This window comes from Oryctolagus cuniculus, chromosome 13 (assembly GCF_964237555.1).
Source record: "Oryctolagus cuniculus chromosome 13, mOryCun1.1, whole genome shotgun sequence".
NCBI classification, from domain to species: Eukaryota; Metazoa; Chordata; class Mammalia; order Lagomorpha; family Leporidae; genus Oryctolagus; species Oryctolagus cuniculus.
Window position 1 is genome coordinate 2,471,262 of NC_091444.1, and position 24,467 is coordinate 2,495,728.

The following is a 24,467-nucleotide window of genomic DNA, read 5'->3' on the forward strand; positions in this document are numbered from 1 at the left end:
GGAGCCAGGAGCTTCTTCCAGGTCTCCCATGTGGGTGCAGGGGCCCAATGACTTGGGCCATCATCCACTGCTCTCCAGGCCATAGCAGAGAGCTGGATCAGAAGTGGAGCAGCTAGGTCTCCAGCAGGTGTCCACATGGGATGCCGGTGCTTCAAGCCAGGACATTAACCCACTGCGCCACAGTGCCAGCCCTGAAAGTTAGTGTTTTTTTAAAGATTTACCTGTCAGTGCCTTTAACCATAGAAGTTATTTGTTACGGGTGTTGTTATGTAACAGACAGCAAACAGCACACTGGGCATGTCCTCAAGGCTGTTGTACACAACTTGTGGAAATATTTCCCTGTCTTCTCGGAGCATAATTTAGTTTATTCTTTTAACTGTGTGTAATCTTGAACAAGGTTATGTTTAGAAATGGGATGTCCAGTTCCCATGTTTCATTTGTTTTTTCAGAGGTAGGTAGTGTTTTGCTCTGACAGGCAAGAGGGATAAAGGTGAAAATGTGCCTTCTGCTGAAAGTTTGCCATCATTTTGTGCGTAATTTTTTGGTCCTTGATCTAGAAGAACCTGATAGGTAATGTTTAGTTACTTCCTAAGAGTATGTAATGGGCTTATAACAGTATTTCCACCTCTAAAATAATTTTTTAAAATTTTATTTATTTAAGAGGCAGAGAGAGGGAAAAAGAGGGATGTAGAGAGCTCTCATCAGCTGGTTCACTCCCCAGATGTCTGCAGTGACCAGGTCTGGGCCAGGGCTGAAGCTGGGACCTCAATTCAGGTTCCCCATGTGGGTGGCAACCCAATTACTTGTGGCGTCAATTTTGCCTCTCAGGGTCTGCATTGGCAGGAGGCTGAAGTCAGGAGCTGGGGCTGGGTATCGAACCCGAGTACTCTGATATGGGATGCATTGTAGAATGCTGATGTCTAAACAGCTAGACTGAATGCCCACTCTCTGTTCATTATATAGTGTAAAATCCTCAGCTCTGTGTTTGATTTCAGTATACCAAACACATATCCTTATTCACAGACAATTGTGTAGAAAATTACTAATAACTTTTTGTGATTTTTGTTATATATATTAACTTTATTTATTGGCCTTAATTGAGCAGGAAGCTATTGTATAAATGTAGATTTCTTTTCTTGTTGTGCCTGTATCTGAGTTTATCATTGTCATTTCCCTTTTTCTGCTAATCTTAAGTAATTTTTGTGATGGAGACCAGATGATTAATTCAGGGATATAAGCCCTCTTACCCAGAGGGTGCCCTTAGAAGAAGCTGTGTCCAGTTACATGTTGCGTGGACACTCCACATGCTCTTGGGGTCCGTGACCTCTGTGGATCCCCCAGCTGCCTTCTCCCCACAGGCGTTTAGCCTAGTCTTGGCTTCGAGATGAGCTGAAAGCGTTCCTGTAAGGAATTACGCTGCTAGGCTTGGCTGCTGTGATGATCCCATTAGAGTCCCTGAATATCGCGGATTCAATTACTAAATTGTTACTACAATTAATCTTTTGAATTTCATTTCACCCTTCAGGATTTCACAAGCAAATTCCTGTGTAAGTGATACGGAGGGACTCTTAATTTTTTCTAACGAGTATAGTGCCAATGAAAGACCTTGCTGATGTTTCAGAGTATAATAGGATCAATATAATTTGATACTCTTTATTTCTTATTTCTAGATGTTCTATGATTTATAAGAACATCTGCTAGCTTGTCTTTTCACTGTGGTCATTGTTTATTTGTGGCTCAAGTTTTGTACAAAAAGATCACACATTTCCAATAAATCTAATATTTTTAATGGAATTGAAGGCGAATCATTACATGATGCCTGCACTGATTATGTGATGTACCACATATATGATTGCCACTGATATGTGACTAACCTGACGCCTCCATAGTAATCTGCATGTGAAACACCCTCAACTTTGAAAGTTATCTTTTCTGAAAAGTATTATTTAATTTGCTTTTAAAGTTGAAAGCAAAAAAGTTACTTTTGAAGTTGACCATTTTGTGGGAACTTCTGAGACCAGAAAACAGAATACCAGGATCAGTTGGAAGGACTTTGTCTTTAAGGGTTTAGTTGTAATTTAAGTCTGTTTAATTGTTGTTTTTGACTCCAGAGGGATAAATTAGGAGTGGCATGTATGTTTATATGTGTACTGTTTGTACATTTCAATTAATTAGTGTTCTAAAGACATGTTCATGTTGTATGCTCATTCTTATTTTTCTTCCTAATTTCCTGTTACCAGCTAATAATAACACAGTGGATTTTACAACAGTGAAGTTCCTGCTTCAGGATTCTAAGAGTTTGTTACATGCTTTTAGTACAAGGTCAGATTACGATGGTGTTCTTCCACGGGCCTTTGCTGAAGTGGACAAGCTGCTCCAGACATTTGCAGAGGTAAGATACCTTCGGAATGTCTCTTAGACAAGCTAATCGCGTCCTAAAGTGTAGTCAGCGGACACGTCAGGTCAAGGATAGTCTGATTCTAGCTTGTTCTAACACACTGAAAGCACTCAGCAAATGCTTAGTGAATTAAATGGAAAATAAGCAGCTCTTATCCCGAGTTATGAAACACACACCCCAGGGCTGGTGTCGTGGTGCAGTGGATAAAGCTGCCACCTGCGACTCTGGCATCCCATATGGGTGTGAGTTTGAGTTCCAGCTGTTCCACTTCTGATTAAGCTCCCTGCTATTGGTCTGGGAAAGCAGCGGAAGATGGGCTAAGTCCTTGGGCCCCTGCACCCACTTGGGAGACCCAGAAGAAGCTCCTGGCTCCCAGCTTCTGACTGGCCCAGCCCCGGCTGTTGTGATTTGGGAGGTGAGTGAATCAGTGGATGGAGGATTGCTCGCTCTCTCTTTCTGTAAATTCTGCCTTTCAAATAAATAAATCAGTCTTTAAAACACACACACACACACACACACACACACATCCCTTTATGGAAGTAGGGTCACAACAGTTGCTGGATTTTATATTATTTCATTTAGGTATAGAAGGCTATGTGTTGTTCTAGTACCCTAGCTAGGCCAGTGGGCCTCACATCCAACAAAACCACTTAGAATTTGTTTTTTAAACATGCAGATGCCAAGCTGTCTAAAGCCTTGTTGAATCAAATTTTTTAGGCAGTGTTGCCCAGTAATGTTGTTCTTGTTTGATTTTTTTATTTTAAGGTATCTTCAAACTTGGGGCTGGTGTTGTGGTATAGTGGATTACCCATAATGGGCTCCTGTTCAAGTCCCAGCTACTCCACTTCTGATCCAGCCCCCTGCTAATGCACCTGGAAAAGCAGTGGAAGATGGTTCAATTACCTGGCCCTGCTACCCACGTGGGAGACCTGGCTGGAGTTCCAGGCTTCTAGGTATTGCAGCCACTTGAGGAGTGAACCAGCAGATGGAAGATCTCTCTGTCCCTGTCACTGTCACTGTCACTGTCACTTTCTCTCCCTCTAACTCTGCTTTTCAAATAAATAAATCTTTAAAAAAATGACTTTAAACTTTATGAAAAAGTTGCAAGAACACAAAGAATTTTTATGTACGTGTATAACCTTTACTGAGTCCTCAAATTTTTTTATATTTGTTTTATTATCTTTCCACCTGTTTACCTGTTTATCCATAGTGTTTTCTTAAGCTATTTGAGAGTAAATCACTGATACAATACTCCTTTTATTCCCAAATATTTCCATAAAAAAATCATTTAGAACTGCAGTACTGTTAATCAGGACATTAACATGAAGTGATACAAGTATCTCATCTGTAAACCTGATTTAAGCTTTGCCATGTATTTAGTTATTAAAAATATTTATTTATTTGAAAGAGTTACAGAAAGGGGGGGGTGAGAGGAGGGTATCTTCCATCCACTGGTTCACTCTCCAGGTAGCTGCGATGGCTAAGGCTGAGTCAAACTGAAGCCAGGAGCCTGGAGTTGCATTCGTGTCTTCCATGTGGGTGGAAGGGCCCAAACACTTGATCCGTCTTCCACTGTTTTCCTAGGCCGTTATTAAGGAGCTGGATCAGACGTGGAGCAGCCGGGACACAAACTGGCACCCGTATGGGATGCTGGCATCACTGGAGGCAGCTTCAACCTCTGCACCACAACACCAGCTCCTAAGCTTCACCATTTTAAAAAACGTGTATTTAAATGAAAGACTGACAGAGAAAAGGAGAGCAGGCATCTTCCATCTGCTGGTTCAGTCCCTAAATGGCCACCACAGCCAAGTGTGGGCGCCAGGCTGAAGCCAGGAGCTCCAAGGCACATTAGCAGGAGGCTGCGTTGGAGTGAAGCCGCAGGGACTCCTAGCGCTCCAGTCCGGGATGCCAGCGTCTAAGCGGTGGCTTAGCCCACTGCACCACAGTGCCTCCCCCAGATGTAACCATTTGACCTGTTTGTTAAACATGTTTCCCCATGTGAAACATCATCCTAACACTGTTTCCTTTTTACCCTTTCTAAACTGACATGTGAATTTTGTCCCCAGTAATACTTTATTTGTAAAGTCTAATTTCAGTTGCAGAAAATGCTGGGAGCTTTATGTGACAGAAACTGCTCAAAATACCTCAGTGTCACTATTACTAGAGGAGGTATTATGGGACTTTAATAGAGAAAACGTGTTCTTTTTTTCGCGAAGGCACAGAATTGGCCAGGTTTTCCTCATTGATCTTTTCGTGGTCAGATAGGGCTACTAGCTATGAAGTCAGCCAAGGATTCAATGACACTAACTAACCTTCATCATGGTTGGTGAGAAAAGAACCTACTTGCTAAGAGACTACCTTGTGAAGTAAAAGGTGCATCTTTTTTATAAAGCAGCAGGAAATACATAATTCATGTTTTATTTTTTTACTTACAAAGTGATAAAGTTTACTTAAAGGTGAGGAAAACACACATACATGTGGGCATTGTTCAGGAAGGGAAAGAAATGGGGGAGTGGATATTTTAGCATCCTGCATCCTCTGAGTCCATGGGAAGAGAGAAAATACGTGATCATTCCTGAGGAAGGAATTGACAAAGGGATGAAATGATCTTTGGTTTGAGATGTCCGAAACATTGGAAGTTTTTGTTTTTAGTGGCAAGTGTGACTTACAGAGCTCCTTAGTAGGGGCTTGAGCGCTGTATTAGGATTGTGTTGGAAGAGATATGTTACCTAATTCCCGCCCCATAGTTGAGTCCTGTGCAGTATCTTTAGTTAAATGAAGTAGTGAATGAGATGGAGAGTTCCAGTATACTTATGGGCTTAACTTTATTTGCTTTAAGATTGTTGAGAATAAAATAAAATTTAGGATTGATTGAGACAAAATATAATAATTTTGAAAATTATTTTAATATTTAAATTTAACAGTGAGTTAAATTTAAAAGTTTTCAGTTCTTTCCATCTATTGGAAACCAAAAGATGGAGGTTCCCTGAAAATGTGATGTTGACATTTAGTGGTATTTTTCTGATAAAGGTATTCCTGCTGTTTGGTTTCCCACTGCATACTTAGAACTATTGAATTGTTACGTAGTTATTTATCACTAGATCTTGACTTTGCAGTTGCTACATTAGCAAAAGGTTCTTGAATGTGAGTGGCACGGAATCCAGTATCCTCATTAGCTCTTTGCCCCGAGCATGAAGCCTTAGTGTGAAAGAGCCTGCTTTGTTTCCAGCTCTGGAGCTCTGAGGTGTTTTTTCCGTGGTGTTCATTGTCTAAATAACTCAGGATTATTGTGATTTAGCTTGGTCTTTGACAAAAAAGCTTTCAACAGTTTGGTACAATGCATTAGATTTTATACATGTGTTATATATTTAGTAATGTCTCATTAATTTGAGCAATAAATAACCTTCAAAGATAGGGTATCTCAATTTAGTAGCTATAAAATCCATTATTTATCAAGTGTAGAAAACAAGGAAAAGAGAACTACTCATTTTTTTCATATTTTTATTCATTTATTTATTTGAAAGAGGTGAGGGGGAGATTGATTGATTGATTCCATCTGCTGGTTCACTCCCCAAATGGCCACAACAGCTGGGGATAGGGCAGGCTGAAGCCAGGAGCCAGTTGTCTCCTTCCACGTGTGTGCAGGGGCCCAAAGACTTGGGTCATCCTCTGCTGCTTTCCCAGGTGCATCAGCAGGAAGCTGGATCAGAAGCAGAGCAGCTGGGCTCAAGCCAGTGCCCATATGGGATGCTGGCATTACACCACAACACCGGCCCCTGGACTATTCATTATTTGCTTGTTTCTGAAAGGCTCCTTAGAAACCACATGGAAAGGTAAACCAGCACTATCATTTTCTAGATTCTTTTGTATTCATAAGTGGGGTGAAAACAGGAAGCAGATATATACATTTTTATTTTATGAACCATTCACACTCCTTGCCCCCCAGTAGGTTTGCCACACCAACATGATAGAATGCAGACAGTCTTGTTTATCAGCTTTAGACTTGCGTGCTTCAGGGTCCTGACTTGGGTTTCTAACTCTAGTTATTTCAATTTTCTGAACCTTAATCCTCTCTCTTGTACAGTTAGTATGATAATGATCCCTGCCTTCGACTTGTCATGAGGAGGAGACAGGTTAATATCTGTAGAGACCTTAGTGCCAAGCACAGAGGGAGTGTCTGCCTGTTTAGTCATATAGACTTCTGTTAGAGAGCTTCAGGTGAAGGCTGGTCTTTATTTTACTTATTTACTTTTCAATATTTACTTTCATATACTTGAAAAGCTGAGAGAGAGAAGGAGAGATTCTTCCATCTGCTGATTCACTCCCCAGATGCCCACAATAGCCAGGACTGGGCCAGGCTGAAGCCAGAAGCCCAGAGCGCCATCTGGGTCTCCCACATGGGTTGTAGACCCCGTTGCTGGGCCATCATCTGCTGCCTCTCAGGGTGCATCAGCAAGAAGTTGAATTGGAAACGAAGCAGCTGGCACGTGAACCAGCACCTGTGCTATGGGATGCCCACTGTGCCACAACACCTGCCCTGGCCTTTATTTTGAGTGTATGTGATGGGTGGGTATTTGGCAAGGTAGTTGCTACTAAATACCAATGCCCATAGCACACATTGCAATACCAGCTCCAGCTCCTGACTTTAGCTTCCTGCTAATGCAGACCCTGGGAGGCAATGGTGTTGGCTCAAGAGTGAGTTCCTGCCACCCATCTAAGAGACCTGGATTGAGTTTCTGATTCCCCACTTTGGCCTGGCCAACCACCAGCCATTGTGGGCATTTGGAGAGTGAACCAGGAGATGGATACTCTGTTTCTGCTTTTCAAATAAGCCAGTAGACACATATTTAAAATGTATATGGTGATTAAAACAGATTATCACAGGGCATAAATGTCTTTCCATTCATGTGTATTTATTAAGTTCATAACTTAATGTGAACAGACAAAAATGGGAGGACTCACCTGTGTTTTCTTCCACCCCAGCAGAGGGAAAGGGGACACTGTGATACTCACGTATCTGCTCCATAGGGCGGTTGTGCAGATTCAGTGAGCCAATACACAGAAAATTCTTAGAAAGTTCCTGTACATTAAAAGATGCTCAGTGAATATTATCGCTGTTAATATTAGAAATCTCATTTGAGCATGATTTAGCAAGCATGGTGCTTCTCAAACTGAGTAAAATATTTTCTTAATGACTCAGGGTCACCATTTTGAACAGTGTCAGCACTCCCAGGAGCCACTGGGACATGGGGACAATTTTTCCCTTTCTCTGTAATTGGCAAGTGGGCTGCCAATTTCTGCTTTGGTCTCTTCTTTGGCATTGGGCTCCCAGCTCTTAGTTCCTGTTGCAGACAGTCGTCTGCCTCCCACAGTGCCTCCTGCTTTGACTGGTTCAGATACCAAACGGCCAAGTCTGTGCTGTTGTGTATGAAAGATGCATAAAATCGGGCCTGGTGGGAAGGGCAGAAGCGTGTTTCCCTGAAGATGCTCTGTCCTAATCCCTCCCTTCCCTGTCTGTGGTGGCACACGGCAAGGGGGAGTGCTGTCTCCACACTCGGGCCAGACCCCAGGTGGTCCATGCCGTCCTGACGGGGAGGCCACCCTCTCTCCCCGCTCTTAGCATTGATGTTGTCTGTCGCCCTCCTGGAGGCCCTCTCGCTCAGCGCCCACTGCCATCGTGCACTTGTGCCCGTCTTCCCCGGCAGGTCCCCACGTTTCTGGCCTCACCCGTATGCTGTCTTCTCCCTCAGCAGTCTCAGTGCTTCCGAGGCTTGGCTTCAGCTCTGCGCATCTGCTTACTGTTAGATCTGCGTTCACCTGGGTGATCTTGATACCTCACAGGCAGCATATACTTAAAAAAGGCAACTTGTACTCTGTTCTCCTTTTTCTCCTCTGTAAGCAGCCTTTCTTGGCTTTACCTCAGGAGGCCATAAAGTTTGGAGACATAGACAAATTGCACAATAAATGACTTATTGCTGTTTTAAGATATAATATCTCATATTATTATGTTGTTTTAAGATTGTTATCCCTCAGCAATGCAAAACCTTAATGTGCTGGTTTAAAATCAAAGTGAATGTTCACAATAAAATAGCATCACACATGTCTGGGACATGCTGCTTCCAAGTGTTTTTATGTTTGACTGATAAATAAAATTGTGTTTATATTTCTCTGGTGGTTGTAGCTTTATTCTCCCAGGTATCTAGGTTAAGAAAAATCTAAAGATCTCCCTCACTTCCTGAATATAGTACTTGGCCAAGTACTTTTTTTTTTAATTAAAGATTTATTTATTTATTTATTTGAAAGAGTTACACAGAGAGAGGAGAGGCAGAGACAGAGAGAGGTCTTCCATCCGCTGGTTCACTACCCAGTTGGCCATAATGGCCAGAGCTGTGCCGATCCAAAGCCAGGTGCCAAGAGCTTCTTCTGGGCCTCCCACGCGGGTGCAGGGACCCATGGACTTAGGCCATCCTCCACTGCTTTCCCAGGCCATAGCAGAGAGCTGGATCAGAAGAGGAGCAGCTAGGTCTCGAACCGGCACCCATATGGGATGTGGGCGCTTCAAGCCAAGTACTTTTAAAATATTTCCTGCATACTTTTTTTTTCCATTCTGTTGTCTTTCATATGTAATTGAAGTTCTCAGGACTCCTGGATTATTTCAGTCGCCTTCTGAGCAGTCTTCCTGCCTGTAGTTTGTTGTTGCAGTTTGTCTTCAGAAAGCAATTCTAGGCGCATCAGTATCCCCACCCAAGTTAGAAGCCTTCAGTGGTGGTAACCATTGCCCACGATGTCAGGTTTAAATTAGCTTTTTTAATTTTTTTTAAGCAACCCTTTATGGTGCATGGATGCTTGACTGTTGTTAGTTCTCTGGCTAATTAAGTCCCATAATATCTGTAGAAATACTCACATCTGTAAAAAGTTGTAATTTGATGTTGGCATATTAGTTAAGAAATCAAGTCACTATAATAAATATACTGGAAGTATAATTTTTTATTTTGATGGAGAAGGAAAATGTTTTCTAATTCTGATGCTTTTCTTGGGAATATTCTATAACTCCCAGATAGCTAGAACCTTTGTAAGTGCAGTCAATATTCCCTTTTTCTTATTTACTTGTGAAAGACTAGCTGCATCTTCTCTCCTCAGGTCAAGACAACATCGAAGCCAAATTCTTCAGAGCACACAGTGAATGAAAACCAAGAAGATACTTGTTCGGTGAAGTCTCACAGCCAAGAAAGCACTGTTTGCTTGGATTCCTATCTTCTCCAGCCTAGCAGGCATCAAGAAATCTGGTCTGTTCTAGAGAATGTCTGGATTTCAATATGTCAAAACAGGTACCAAGCTTCCAGGAACTTTTAATTCTAGAATTACAAGCTTGCTTTTTTCAAAGGTTTCTGTTGCTACTGTTCATTGAACAGTTGGGTTTGGGTTGTTGGTTTAATGTACTAGATTATCTTATTTAGGGCTTTTTGTCAAAGTGTGGTGCCTTAGAAATAGTAGTTCTTAAATTGGGGTGCACGTCAGAATTACCTGACGCGTTTTAAAAATCAGTATGCCTAGGCTCTGTTCCTAGGAATTGACTCAGTGCGACTGAGGTGGAAGCTGCTAGAGTGTCTTTAAAAAAATCTTTATGGATGATTCAGACGTGAGGCCTTAAGGAGACATTACCTAAATATGAGAATACTTCAGAAAATGTGTGGAAAATGGAATCAAAAGATAGGTTTGGGTACTTTATGCATTTTAGAATTGACTTCCAGTGCACATGCTTCTGTGTTGCATACTGGAGAGCCCCTTTTAGTTTCTGGATAACAGACTTTACACAGCGGCCTTCAGTAAGAGAAAGTGCTGCGACTGCCCGGCCCATGCTATTTATTTAAGCCTCCTTCGTTGTTTCTCAAGCGTGGGTGGGTATCGGAGCCGTTGTGGAGCTGTTTCACTGTGATTGTGTGTGGGCCTCTCGTGTGGAGAGGCTCGTTGAGTGATGTGGTAGGACCTGCGCACAGTGCCTCTGCCACACTCTGGGAGTGCTTGTGCGTGGCTTTGAATGCTACCTTCCTGCCCCTGGCTGATATCAGCTGTGAATGGACGACTCATCAGGTAAGCTTTTGTGTGTGTTTTTCTGTGTTAGGTACTGTTAATGCTTCAAGGTAAAAATCTTTCCTGCTGTTTCTCAGTAAAATTTCTGAGATAAGTTTTTAACATGTACTCTGAGTTTGCAGTGGGAACTGTAATTAAGCAAAATGCCTTTTTTACCTTTTGGTAAAAATGGTGAATGTGTATTTTGCCACAATTAACCAAAAGAATACTTTGGAGAGTACTGTTGAGGCGGGGGAGGAAGTCCCCTCGCGTGCTCGCTGAAGGCTAGCACAGTGAGTAAGCGCTGCTGATGTCGGGTACATCCAGCTGTGTTTGGGGCCATCTGTGTTGCTTTCCTAGTGCCGCCATAACTAATTGCCACAAACCAGGTGACTTAAAACAGCATGAATTTATTCACTCACTGTTCTTGAGGCTTAAAATCTGAAAGCCAGGGATCTGCCTAGTGATTCCTTCTTGAAGTTCTCAGAGGGCGTGGCGTGTCCCCTGCCTTTCCTCCGCTTTCCCGTGGTTGCCAGCAGTCCTTGCCTGTAGGCGTTAGCTCTCGCTGCTGTCTTCACAGATGGCAGTCCCACTCTGGTCCAGTGTGACTTCATTTAGAAAGGAGAGTTCTGTTTTATCTGAGATAGGGAGAGCTCCACTGAGCTGGCTCACTCGCTAAGTGCCCGTGGGGACCAGGAGCTGGGAGCTCATTCCACATCTGCCCCCTGAGTGGCAGGGACCCAAGTACTAGAGCCATGACCTGCTTCCTCCCAGGAAGCTGGAGGCATGACCTAGAGTTGGGTGGTGAGCCCGGGCACTCTAGCAGGGGGCACAGGCAACTTAACTGTTAGACAAAATTCCTGCCTTAATGTGACTTGATGTTAGCTTAACCTATTACATCCACAAAGACCCTGCTTCAGATCAGGTCACATGCTGAGGCTGTGGGTGAACGTGAATTTTGGTGATGGTGGTAGGGAGTGGGGGTTACAGTTCAAAACCATTACCACATGTTTGATTATTTTAAATGATTGCTTACGTGTTACATAAGTAAATTTTCTATACCTTTGTTTTTCTATTTCACAGATAGCATGAGCATCATTTTAATAATATTCTATTTCATCAAGTGGCTCATTTACTGTTAAACAGTTTGTATATTGTTGGACATCTAGGGTATTATTAGCTTTTTTTTTGCCTGATTATGAATAATCATTCTTTATGATAGATTTCTAGAGGAGGAATTACTGGACTAAACTTCCAGGTTCAGTAGATAACTAGTCTGATACCTAATGTTTATCTTCATATTTACATTCTTGAATTCTGTGAATGTAGGTTGTTAGTACTACTTCCTTCCATCTCTTGTAGTCTCTTTGAATGAAGCATCATTCACACTTTTTTAGCATTGTTTTAGATTACACCTGTATACTGTCTGGCCTAGATCTTATGCATGAATGCTAGCTTTAATTTTCACATGTTGCCATTATGAGAGATGAATTATAAATTATTTTCTGCATTAGCAGTAGAAACACTTGAACCACAATAAATGTGCATATGTATCCATGAGTATCTTTTCTTTTGTTCTTTGTTAGTATGGATGTGTTTCAAAGGCTGGGCTCAAATTCAGCTCTGAGTACTTCAACGGTAGCATCATTGGAAGAAGCATTTCTTTATCTTCAGAAGTTAATGGCAGCTGTGAAGGACATTCTTGAAGGAATTCAGAGGTAAACACTGTGTTAATTTAAAGTTTCAGTTATTACTTTTCTTTCTTCAGTGCTTATCACCTTTTACAAAATTGTTGGCTATCTTCCAGCAAGTTCATGAACTAATGGTTTTTAGATTAAGCTCTTTATCCCTCCCATTCAGCGAATCCATATTTCTAGTTTGTACCACAAGAATGTTTTTACCTTTTCCCTGTCTAGGAAAAAACCTGCCAAAGGCTGTTTGCATCATGAAGAAGTTTGTTGTCTTTGCTGTGTAGCCGGAGCTCCTAGAATGGAGCATGATACATAGTGGGCCCTTGCTAATCACTACAGTCACTACAGAATAAATATGTTACAGTAATTATCACAGCCCCGTTAGATAAAGTCAGTGCTTGCTAATGTTTTTAACAGGATTGATTTCCTGCAGTACAGTTGTTCAGTGCTACAAACTGAAAGAAGTTTGGGAAGCAAACATTTTTCTTTAGAATATAGCACCCTTTTTTTTGTAAAGATTTATTTGAAAGGCAGAATGGCAGAGGGGGGAGCTTCCATCTGCTGGTTCACTCCCCAAATAACTACAGTAGCCAGGACTGGCCCAGGACAAAGCCAACAGCCTCAAACTCTCTTGGTCTCTCACAGGAGTTGAAGGGACACACACACACAAGCTCTTGGGCCATTTTCCACTGCCTTCCCAGAGGGAGAGAGGAGAGGGGAGAGGAGAGAGGGGACAGGAGAGAGAGGTCTTCCATCCATTGGTTCACTCCCCAGATGGCCGCAACGGCTGCTCCAGGTCTGGATGTGTCTTGGGTTCTGGGGTGATTGGTTCCTGCTGCCACTGTCATATCTGTCTACCATCAGTGGAAATGAATGGTCTCTTTTCTCTTTATCTACTGCTGTGGGAAATGTTCAACTAGATACAGAACTTTCATAGATGAGATCTCCTCTAAAAAGGTGATGAGTTTAGGAGAAAGGAAAAGCAATAGCAGTTGGAGTTCTTTGTGCTCAACCAGCCGAAAGATCAGCTACAAAAGAAATGGCATAGGTTACATTTGGTTGATTGTTGATGGCCTTGCTTCTAACCTTTGTGTTTTGGTTATCTATGGCTACATAATAGATCTCCCTAAATGGGGTGTGGAGCCTTTTTTTCTGCCAAGGACCATTTAGGTATTTATAACATCACTTGCAGACCATGTGAAATTATCAATTTAAAAGTCAGCCTGCTACAGACTTACTGAATTTCGAGTCCTAACCCAGGCCAACTGATTTTGCGTGTCTTATATGGCCTACAGGCTGCATTCCCTATCCCTGGAAACAGTAGCAACCATTTTTCTCTCGGTGCTGAGGGTTGACTGATTCTTACCTGAGCTCTCTTGTGCGGTTGTGAACAGCTAGGAGTTTGATCCAGGTTTCCCACATGGGTACAGGAGCCAGAACTCTTGGTCCATCTTCTACTTTTCCCAGGCCATTAGCAGCGAGCTGGGTCAGAAGTGGAGCAGCTGGGACATGAACTGGTGCCCATGTGGGAATCTGGTGTTGCCGGCAGCTTAACCTACTGTGCCATAGCCTCAGCCCTGCCTTATTTTTTCTATTTATGATCCTTTTCATTTGCTCTTTTTGCCTTTTACTGGATTAAACAAGTGTATGAGGTTTGTTGCTGTTAGTTTTTCCAATTCCTCTTGTTTATCCTTCTACTAGTTTGAAAGTTATACTTTTTTTTATTTGTTTTTACCCTTAAACTAAAAAAAGTGTATTTGATTTATAAAGTATAAAGTATCAATATTATTCAGATCCTGAATAAAATCTTAGAACACTTTAAATTCTGGCCTCTCTTCATCTTCCTTGTCCTTATTTCCTAGCAACACTGTAGTTCTATGTTGTTTTAAATCACCACCCTGTTGCTATGTAATAGTTTTTATTGTTTTTGGCTTTATCATGTTGATTAGCTTTTGAACATTTTTATTGCTGTCTTCATCCTACTTTTAGTTTTAGCATATAATTTCTAATTTATTGTTATTATTATTATTTTAGGGGAAAAGGTTTATTGGTGGGGAAACCAGACAGACCAGAGGAAGGAGCAAAAAGGAAAAGAGGGAGAAGGAGAGTATAAGAGAGAGGGAGAGACAGAGAGCTCCAGTTTATTATTTTTAAAGATATATTTTTTATGTATTTGAAAAGGAAAGCTACATAAAGAGAAGGAGAGGCAGATAGAGATCTTCATCCACTGGTTCACTCCCCAAATGGTCACAACAGCCTATGCTGGGCCAGGCAGAAGCCAGGAGCCTGGAGCTTCTTCCTGGTCTTCTGTGTGCAGGAGCCCAAGGACTTGGGCCATCTTCTGCTGCTTTCCCAGGCGCATTAGCAGGGAGCTGGATCTGAAGCAAAGCAGCCAGGTCTTGAACTGCTGCTTATATGGGATTGTGCCTTTGCAGACGGAGGCTTAGCCTGCTGTGCCACAATGCTGGCTCTTAGTTCCCTATTTATTGAAGCACATTTTTAGTGATTTAGCAGAGACCTGTTAGTGATAAAAACTCTCATTCTGGCTGGAAGTATTTTTATTTTGCTTTCATTCTTTAAAGATCTTTTTTTTAATCTAAAGGGCAGAGATATAGAGACAAACAGATAGAGATAGCCTATCTGCTGCATCACTCTCCAGTGCTAGTAACACCCAGGCATGTGGGCAGTAGGGATCCAGCTACTTGAGAGATCATCTGCCTCCCAGGATACACACCATTAGGAACCTGGAATTAGAAATAGAGCCAAGTACACAAGAAGTCACAGCCAAGTACTCTGATACAGGTTGTGGACATCCCAAGTAGCATCCCAACCACTGTAAAATATGCCCCTGCTTTCATTCTTGATGGATAGTTTAGCTGGGTATAGGTTCTAGGTTAACACTTACAAAATTACAATTTTATAATTATACTGATATAAAAGATACTTTTATTATCTTTGGTCATCTTGGAATTAGAAAGTCTGCTTAAGGAAATGGTAGATAATTTTTTCCCCTTGAATGCTTATAAGATTTCCTCTATAACTTTTGTTTGGCAGTTTCATCACAATATATCTGAGTATAAAGCTTGTTTCATTTAATTTCAGGTACGTGTTTCCTTCCATTTGAAGGTTAACATACTCACTCCTGGAAATTTGCCATCATTACCTCTCCAGTTACCGCCTCTCCTGCATTCTCCTTAGTTCTCTTATTTTAGAATTTCTGTTTTGGTTAACAGCATTTCATCAGCCATATCTGTGGACTGTTTGATTTTTTTTCCCATCTCTTTTATACCTTGGTGTTGCATTCTTGAGTTAACTCAGATTTTATAGTTTGATTCATCAATATTTTCCTAATTTAAAAAACATTTGATCACTTAAAAGTATATAATTCCTTCACATTGTTTATATTCAGCTGTTTTAGAGACCAGACTGTAAATGCTCTAAGGGTAGAAGCTTTTGTTTTTCATATATCTCTATCTTGTACAAGAGTTAACATACATAATAAACAATAGGCAGGGATAATTATAGTGAATGGAACTACCTCGTTCTTTAAATCTTAACACTGTGATTGCACAGACATAGGTGCAGAGTTTGGTTCCCACATTTGTAAGTTTAGGAATTTTTTTACCAGTTTACTGAAAACTTGGACTCATAGTAATCCAGTTTGAAGAAAGTGGGGATTATATGTCGCAATGTCCATGTACGTATCCACACTGAGATCAGAAACTTCCAGCTGAACAGAGTATTTGTGAATGGAGTGACTCCTGGAGGGAGGTTACCCTGCGTGCTGTGTAGCAGTTGCGGCTCTGCGTTGGTTTGGGAACAACGGGAAGGGAACGATTCTGTACACGTTCAGAACAGGCTTTTCCCCAGACGTTTGATCCTAGGTTGGTTGAATCCACAGTTGAAGGCCGCAGAGGTTTGACTCTAGCCACTTTTCTGCTTTAAAGTTTTATTTACCAAATAGTTGAGGCAGCCTTCACTCTATATAGGGAAATTCTTGTTCTCAGTCCCCTTTTCTAAGCTCTCTGCAGATTATTAGGTTTTGTCCTTATGGCATCCTAGCAGCTGTCTCAGAACTGAAACATGGCAGGGCAGGCTGCAGTGCTGTCTGCGGAGTGTACGTTCATCCTTCCCTAGGGAGCTGCTGCGATGACCTCGGCTCTGTCATCTCTCAGAGTGGGCGTCAGTCTCGTCTGTTGTATTGATGGCCAGAAACATGGGCACTGGAGTCTCTTCCCTGGGCTCACATCGTAGCTCTGCTGCTTCACAGGTCCCTGACTGGGAGAAGTTACCTAGAACCCCCGTTCTTCATCTTGTCTGAAAGAGAGGTAGTACTCATGGTATTATTGGGATGAAGTAACGAACTAGCACATGTGACAGATAGTGTATGAATGTCTAACTGCTTCTGTGTGCTCATGTCATTATTCTTACTGGTTTATATTTTCAAAAGCATTTTTTATCTTGGTTTGGAGATGCACTCGCTTTAGAAACCGTCGTCTCCTGTGGAATGACTGCTTGTTTCCCTTGGCCTTACCCGGCTGTGCAGCGTCCATCTGCACCACGTCAGGACTACGGCTGATCCTACCGATTCTCCCTTTCCTACTTTTCCGTGTGAGTCTTGGACTTCCTGGCGCCAGCAGAACTTGTGGTTCCAACGTTACACCTCAATGTCGAGACGCTTGTCGTCTTCTAACAGCCACTCTGTCAGACGCCTCGGGAGCCGCCACATTACCCGGGGCTTACACCACGTTTCAGTTGTTCTGTTCATTCTTGTGTTCAGAAAACACTCATTTACCCCTTCTGGCCTCTGATTCAAATAACTTCTCCACTGTAGCAGTCAATCCTTTCTACTGCCTGGCCCGCATTTACCTTTTGTTCCCTGTTGTGTTCTTTATATAGTTAGGCCACATTTGTTTATTAGTGATTTTAAACAATATTTTATTGTTTATTTGAAAGGCAGAGTGACAGAGAAAAAGAGACAGAGGAATCTTCCACCTGCTGGTTTACTCCCTAAATGGCAACAGTGTCCGGGGCTGATCCAGGCTGAAGCCAGGAGGCCGGAACTGCATTTGGGTCTCCCACTTGAATGACAGGGACCCAAATACTTGGGCCATCTTCTGTTGATTTCCCAGGTGCATTACCCCCCGGTAATGCTGGATTGGAAATGGTACAGCCAGGACTTGAGCTGACGTTCACATGGGATGCCAGTGTTACGTGCAGCAGCTTAACACATTGTGACTCAACGTCTCCCCTTATTAGTGATGTTTGAGGCAGGCCTTCTTTCTTGGTGGTGAACCTTGGCACAGTCTCTTCTCAGAGCCTGGATGACCTCTCAGTCTCCATGCACTGTTCAGAGTCGTATGCATTTGTGCACTGACAGTGTAGAGACCCTCTGTTCCACACCGTTTCCCAGTTAGCCCAGGTGGAGCTAGCCATGTTCCTTTGAGTACTTACTACAAAGATTTGTTTGAACTCAATATTATTTAATGCTAACAGTACTAATTCAGCATTTGGTACTGTTTGTTAAATACTTAATATTTCCCAGGCACTGTGCTAGGTCCTTCACTTAGATTACATTATTTGCGTCATACAGTAGCCCTGTCAAAGGTGCTGTTGCATCCGTCTTACACTTGTGACAGTGGGGTTAAGGGACATCGCTGCTGAGTCACACAGTTCTCCTCAGCAGGATGACCGTGAGCTCTGGTTTCATTTTGTAGAACCCACCTTTAAATACACTACGTTTCTAAGTGTGGAACAAATGACTTCAGAGTGAGTTGTGTTCAATTATTAAGCTGGTTTTATAGAACTTTAGAAAATTTCCAAATCTAATTTAAAATAGTATTATGTAACTGACAAAAACTAGGAAATATTTACCTTAGGAGCACTTACCCTTTTTCGTTTGTTTTTTCAACTTTCATACAACTTTCTGAAGAAGTTCAAATAGCAGTTATAGGGTGCAAGAGCAAAAAGCCCAGGGCGCAGGCCACCTTTCTGGGTAACAAACGTCTTAAAAAGTCCCCGGCTTGAACATGTGGAAGCTCAGGGCTACAGTCTGTCCAGGAAACCAGCATCCCATATGGGCGCCGGTTCTAGTCCTGGCTGCTGCTCTTCCAATCCAGCTCTCTGCTATGGTCTGGGAAAGCAGTAGAGGGTGGCCCAAGTCCTCAGGGCCCTGCACCCACGTGGGAGACCAGAAGAAGCTCCTGGCTCCTGGCTTCGGATCGGTGCAGCTCTGGCCGTTGCAGCCAGTTGGGGAGTGAACCATTGGATGGAAGACATCTCTCTCTGCCTCTCCTCTCTCTGTGTAACTCTGACTTTCAAATAAAATAAATAAATCTTTTAAAAAAAAGATAAATAGAATAATAATAGTAACATAATAATAGCTAACATATTTATTAAACCAAGGCTTATTCCAAATATGTTATGTGTATCAACTCATTTAATCCTGTTAATAGCCCTGTGGGGGTAGGTAACACTATTGTTTTCCCTGTTTCAAAAATGAGAAACACAGACACAGAGAGGGTAAACTAATTTCCTTGATAACATCTGGCTGGAAAGTGGTCCTACTGTGATTTGAACTCTGGCCGGCTGACGAGAGAGCGCCTGTGAGCATCAGCACGGGTGTTGCCATGGTTAAATGCCAGTGTAGAAAATAACCTACAGTAGTGGGAGATGCTGGTGAGCCAGATAACAGCCAGGGTTGGTGAACAGTATACGGATATATGTTCTGGCCCACCTGCAAAATCAACAAGAAACTGTCATTTACCAGTATATTCTGACAGTATGTATCTTTGTGTCTGTTCTGCATGAAAGCCATATAATATGAGCTGTTCCTTTACCAAAATAATATTTTCCTTCTGTAGAGTTGCTTTTATGATTAATCTCACATACAGTTATAAAATTACCTGAAAACTCTCTTGTTCTCATCACCAACTTTTTTAATTTTAAAAAAGATAAAAATTGTGCGTATTTGTGGGCTGCTCACTGTGCTGCGTTGCTGCAGGTGCACACTGCAACATTTATTCATCGTCAAACTCTTTCATTGGCATTGTTTCTAGTGAGGGCGTCCAAAATGCTGACTTCTGGGATTTTTAGCAGAGAAATTACACAGCATGATAATGTCACCTGTGGTCACCCTACTGTGCAGTGAACCCTAGAACTTCTTACTCTGATTCAGCTGTAGCCCAGTGCCCAACAGTCAGCCTCTCCTCATCTCTCTCCCAACTCTTCTCCATTAGATCACCTGTTTTCTAGGCTCTACCTCTGATACTTGCCTTCCTGTACTCTGTTTACTTCACTTGAGATAATGATCTCCAGTTCCACCCATGTTGTTGCGGATGACAGGATTGCCTCCTTTCTGTGCTGGTGGTAGTCTTTGGTGTCTGTATACCACGTGTTCTCATCCATTCGTCAGTGGGTGGACACTGGCATTGTTTCCATTGCTTGGCTGTTCTGAATCCTGCAGTGAACAGTGCAGATGTCTCTTCAGCAGATGGATTTCAGATCTGTGTGCATATGTACACAGGTGTGGGGTTGCTGGGTCATAAGCTAGTTAGATGTTTAGTTCAAAGAACCTCCATGCCATTTTCTACAGCGGCTATACTAAATCGAGTCCCACCGACAGTGTGCAAGAGTTCCCTTCAGAGCTTTGCTGAACTTGTTTTCTGTTATCTTTTTTTTTAATTTATTTATTTGAGAGATAGACAGTGAGAGAGACAGAGAGAAAGGTCTTCCTTCCATTGGTTCAGCCCCCAAAATGGCCACTACAGCCAGTGCTACGCTGATCCGAAGCCAGGAGCCAGATGCTTCCTCCTGGTCTCCCATACAGGTGCAGGGCCCAAGCACCTGGGCCATCCTCCACTAACTTCCCAGGCCACAGCAGAGAGCTGGACGAAGAGGAGTAGTTGGGACTAGAACCTGGTGCCCATATGGGATGTCGGTGCCGCAGGCGGAGGATTAACCAAATGAGCCACGGCGCCGGCCCCAGTTTTTCTTCTTGATAATGGCCAGTCTTACTGGAGTGAGGTTTGCCTCGTTGTGGTTTTGATTTGTATTTCCGTGATGATTGATGATGTGAAGGATTTTTTTCATGTACCTATTAGCCATTTGTATGCCTTCCCATGAGAAATGTCTGTTTAAATATCTCTCCATTTGAAAATTGGATTCTTTTTTTTTTTTTGGCTATTGAGTTTGGGTTCTTTATATGTTCTAGATATTGGCCCTTTGAGATATAGATCTTGGGGATATTTTCTCCCATTTTGTGGGTTGTCTCTTCAGTCCGTTGATTATTTCCTTTGATGTGTAAAAGTTCCTTAGTAAAATCCAATTTATCTATTTTTGCTTTATTTCCTGTGCTTTTAGAGTCTGATCGAGAAAATCTTTGTCCATTCTGATGTCCTGATGTGTTTTCTTCTAATAGTTTCAAAATTGCAGGACTCACATTTAGGTCTTTAATCCATTTTGAGTTGATTTTTGTACACGATGAGAGAGGGGTTCAGTTTCATTCTTTGGCATGTGGCTCCTGGCCCTGGGTCAGCCCTGGTTGTTGCGAGCATTTGGGGGAGTGAACCAACAGATAGGAGCTCCTCCTCTTTACCAGTTCCGTTTGTCTCACCGTCTCTCTGCCTCTCAAATAAATAATATTTTTAAACAATTTTGTGTAAGTGATAACTATTTTTTCTTCTTACCGTTTTTATATAGACATTCTTCAAGAATCCGTGGCTGAAGAATGTCTTTCATTTGTATAATTGTCACCAAATTAATTGCAGAAAACATGTGATTTTAATTTTATTTGTATATATCATCCAAAGTACACATCAGATGAAGACTGTGGTCCTCAGTGTTCACGTTGTTGATGGGATGCCTGCTCCCAGTTTATTGGCAGTGCTGCTCGTACACCCGTGATAGCACTGAGCGTTCAGCAGCGGCAGATTCCAGTTTGGTGGTGCCGCCACATTCACGTGAGAAGGAACAGGGCCTTGAGGGTCAGACGGACCTAAGGTGAATCCTTCCTCCATCCTTACCAGACGGATGAGTCTTTGTGTGCTTGTTTCCTAGTATGTGAAGTGCAGTTTGTGACTTAGGGTATTGAATCGCAGAGGTTAAAGGAGGAAGCATTTGCTAAGTGCCACATAAATGAGACTCTTACCCCGAACGTTGTAATAATGCTTCCTAGTAATGTTTAAGCTTCAGCTCCGCTCGGAGAGAATGTGGACGTGAGTTTTAATGTGCTGTGGTTCCCTGCTGTGGGATGTGTTCCCCTACCTCAGTGGATGCCTGAAGACAGTCTTGAGCATTTCCATGGGACCCGTCTTCCTGTGCTCCTGGGTCATCAGCTGCCCGCCCAGTGGTGGTGAATGTATTGTCAACGCTGTGAAAAGGAAACTGAAGTCTGTTCCCTTCAATCTTGCATGGTTAATGAATCATTATTTGTTGTTATGAGTTTCTCTTGAAGTGACAAATGTGGATATAAATATAAATAAAGAATAGACATTTTCTGAAAACACTTACTTTCCCCAAGGGCTAGTTCTTTTTTTCTAACACTCTTTTAGAAAGTTGCCATTTGAAAAGGATAATTGTAAGACTTTAATTCTAAGAATCTTTTGTCTGCCTACTGACGTAAGAAAAAAAGAACTAGAGGAAGCTGACCTCCCAGGAATGTGTGAGTGGGGATGTTTTAAGGCTCGAAAGTTCCTGTCCATGTGTCTCCATTTTGGTTTCATATATTTTCTTGAGGCTGTACTTGTATGAGCACACGTTTGCGGTTTCTCCTGTAGACCACATTCCAGTCCCTTCTGAGCTCATAGGTGTAAGGAAGTCTAAACGCAACCCTGAATTGAGTACCTTTAATAAAGTTTGTCTAATCTGTCTAGGGCTCACATTGTGAGGGTCATACAGGTGTCCACTGGAGTTTGCCTCCTCCTCTGGACTTGAATGTGGTGTGCAGCTGTTTGCAGTTACAGCTGTGCCTCTGTGCGGGTCAGAGGAAAGAAACGAGCAGGTTGTTGAGTCCGGAAAGGGCAGCTGTCAGGACAGGGAACGGGCAGTGAGGACAGAGGGATCTGGATCGTGGTGGTCACTGTATAGATCTGTGAGTTTGTAAGAAATAATTGAATTATAACATGATTATTTCCTTTATTTCTTACTTTGGATTTGATATGTTGCTATAGACAAATAGCTAATTTCCCTAAAACTAGTTTTTCTATAAAATATTTAAGGACAGAGAAACGTTCATTTGGTTCTCTGGGAAGGTACATTCTTCTGTGATACGAGCTTGGAGTTTACAAGGCTCTTACTAGGAAGCATCTAGTGTCTACTTGCCTTACCTCTCGTGTGGACAGTTTGGGTTTTATTTCCAAAGCCACAGAAGACAGGAGTCAGCGACTCCATGCTGCTGCCAGTTTGTTTCCAGTGGCTGCAAAGTCAGAACATACTGCTTTGTGTCTGTCCCCTTTCTAAAGGATTGCTTTATTTATTTTCCTGAAGGGTTGCTTTAGATTAGTTACAAAGCTTTGTTTTCATTTATGCTCTTAAAGGAAACAGTTTATGGACCTTTCTTTTCCCAGGTGTTATCTTGTGTGCACGCGCTCACGTGGGTGTGTATTTTTTCTCGCTCAGGAGATGATTTGTATTTTAGAATTACTTGTTCAGAGAAAAACTTGTTGGTGTAAAATTGGTATTATCATGCAGACTTACATATTTTTAAAGATATTCTGTACGTGTGCCCTCCAAGGGAGCATAGCAACATTGACTATAACCTGAAAAATAATTTATAAAAGCTATCCCACAAATATAGTAAAGGCCAAATAGTCTAAAGATGTAATTAAGATTATTGAGATATGTTTAACTCTCAGATCTGGCAGTGTCAGGCATTGTAAGGACTAGGCACATTGTTATAATTAAAAAACCACATAGAACTCAAGTCTGTCTCCCACAGGGTGGCAGAGCCCCAAGTGCTTGAGTCATTGCCTGCTCCATCCAGGGTGTGCATCAGCAGGAAGCTGGAACAGACAGCAGAGCCGGGACTCCAACCCAGGCATCCTGACACTGGATGTGGGTCCCAAGTCGGAGCTGAATCCCTTCACCACATACGCGCCTGCAAAAGCCTTTTCTTACTGTAATTAGTTTAATTCTCAAAATTAATAGGCCGTTAATCATCCTCATTCTTAATAATTCATCCAAGGTCACACAGCTGGATGCAGTGAGATAGACAGAACCACTGTACCATTAGGATGGTAACTTGATTTTCATAAAACGCTAGGTTGATGGTTCAGTGTTTTTAAAATGTAGTCATTGGGGCTGGTGTTGTGTCTGTTAATGGATTAAGCTGCCACCTGTGATACCAGCATCCCATGTGAGTGCTGGTTCGTCTCAGCTACTCCACTGCCGATCCAGCTCCTTGTTAATGTGCCTGGGAAAGCAAGGGACGATGGCCTTGGGCCCTGCACCCACAAGGGAGACCCGGAAGGAGCTCCTGCTTCAGCCCGGCCCCGCCCTGGTCACTGTGGCCTTTTGGGGTGAACCCGCAGTGGAAGCCCTCTTTATTTTTCTCTCAGTCCCTCCCTCCCTCTCACTCTCTGTGTGTAACTCTGCCCTTCAGATAAATAAACCTTAAAAAAAATTTAGTCACGATCTTTGGGATTTCTTTTATGTGTCTGAGAGTTTCATCAGTTATCTATTTGGGCTGTTTGAACATTTCTGTGGGAAATATTGAAACCTTGTCCACAGTCTAAAAGATATGGAGGGTAACTGCGCTTGATATTTCTACCCTTTTTGAGAAGTCTGCGTTATTGTAACTCAAAACATGAACCCTAATTTCATTTGCAAGAATACTTATAGTTGTTGATTAATGGATATTATGAGAGTCAATTTAAATAATCAAAAATATTTTAATAAATTGCTATGTTGAATTAAGCTCATGGTTCTATAATTTTTAATTGATGAAAGATAAAACAGATTATAAACCTTTGAATAAGTTATTACAGGGTCATTTCACAGTATGGGGATGTTTTGGGGAGAATATGCTGTTTTTTAGAGATTTATCTTTTGTTTAACTAATTTATCTCCCCCTTCTCTGTTTTATTTTTAAAACAGGATTTTAGCCCCTGACAGTAATTATCAAGATGTTGAGACCCTCTATAACTTCCTAATCAAGTATGAGGTATGAGAAATACCTTTAGCTGTTATTATGTTTCCACCACAAATAAGTTGTAATATAAATAATGATAGTAGGAGTTTCAGAAATGGAATGGAATGCTGTTTAGTATGTGCTTTAAATTAAATTCTTGAATGCCACAGAAATTTGCCAG

The 24,467-nt window shown here is 42.0% G+C and overlaps 1 protein-coding gene across 6 annotated transcripts in view; it reads left to right on the top strand.

The window, feature by feature from the left end:
- Window positions 1-24,467, top strand: part of SWT1 (SWT1 RNA endoribonuclease homolog) — a 76,726-nt gene that overhangs the window by 38,785 nt on the left and 13,474 nt on the right. For all 6 annotated transcript variants that reach the window (XM_070055040.1, XM_070055041.1, XM_051821030.2 and 3 more), the window contains 4 exons: window positions 2,241-2,392; window positions 9,539-9,726; window positions 12,055-12,186; window positions 24,253-24,319. In XM_070055040.1, the coding sequence (XP_069911141.1) occupies window positions 2,241-2,392; window positions 9,539-9,726; window positions 12,055-12,186; window positions 24,253-24,319 (539 nt within the window). The remainder of the gene's footprint in view (window positions 1-2,240; window positions 2,393-9,538; window positions 9,727-12,054; window positions 12,187-24,252; window positions 24,320-24,467) is intronic.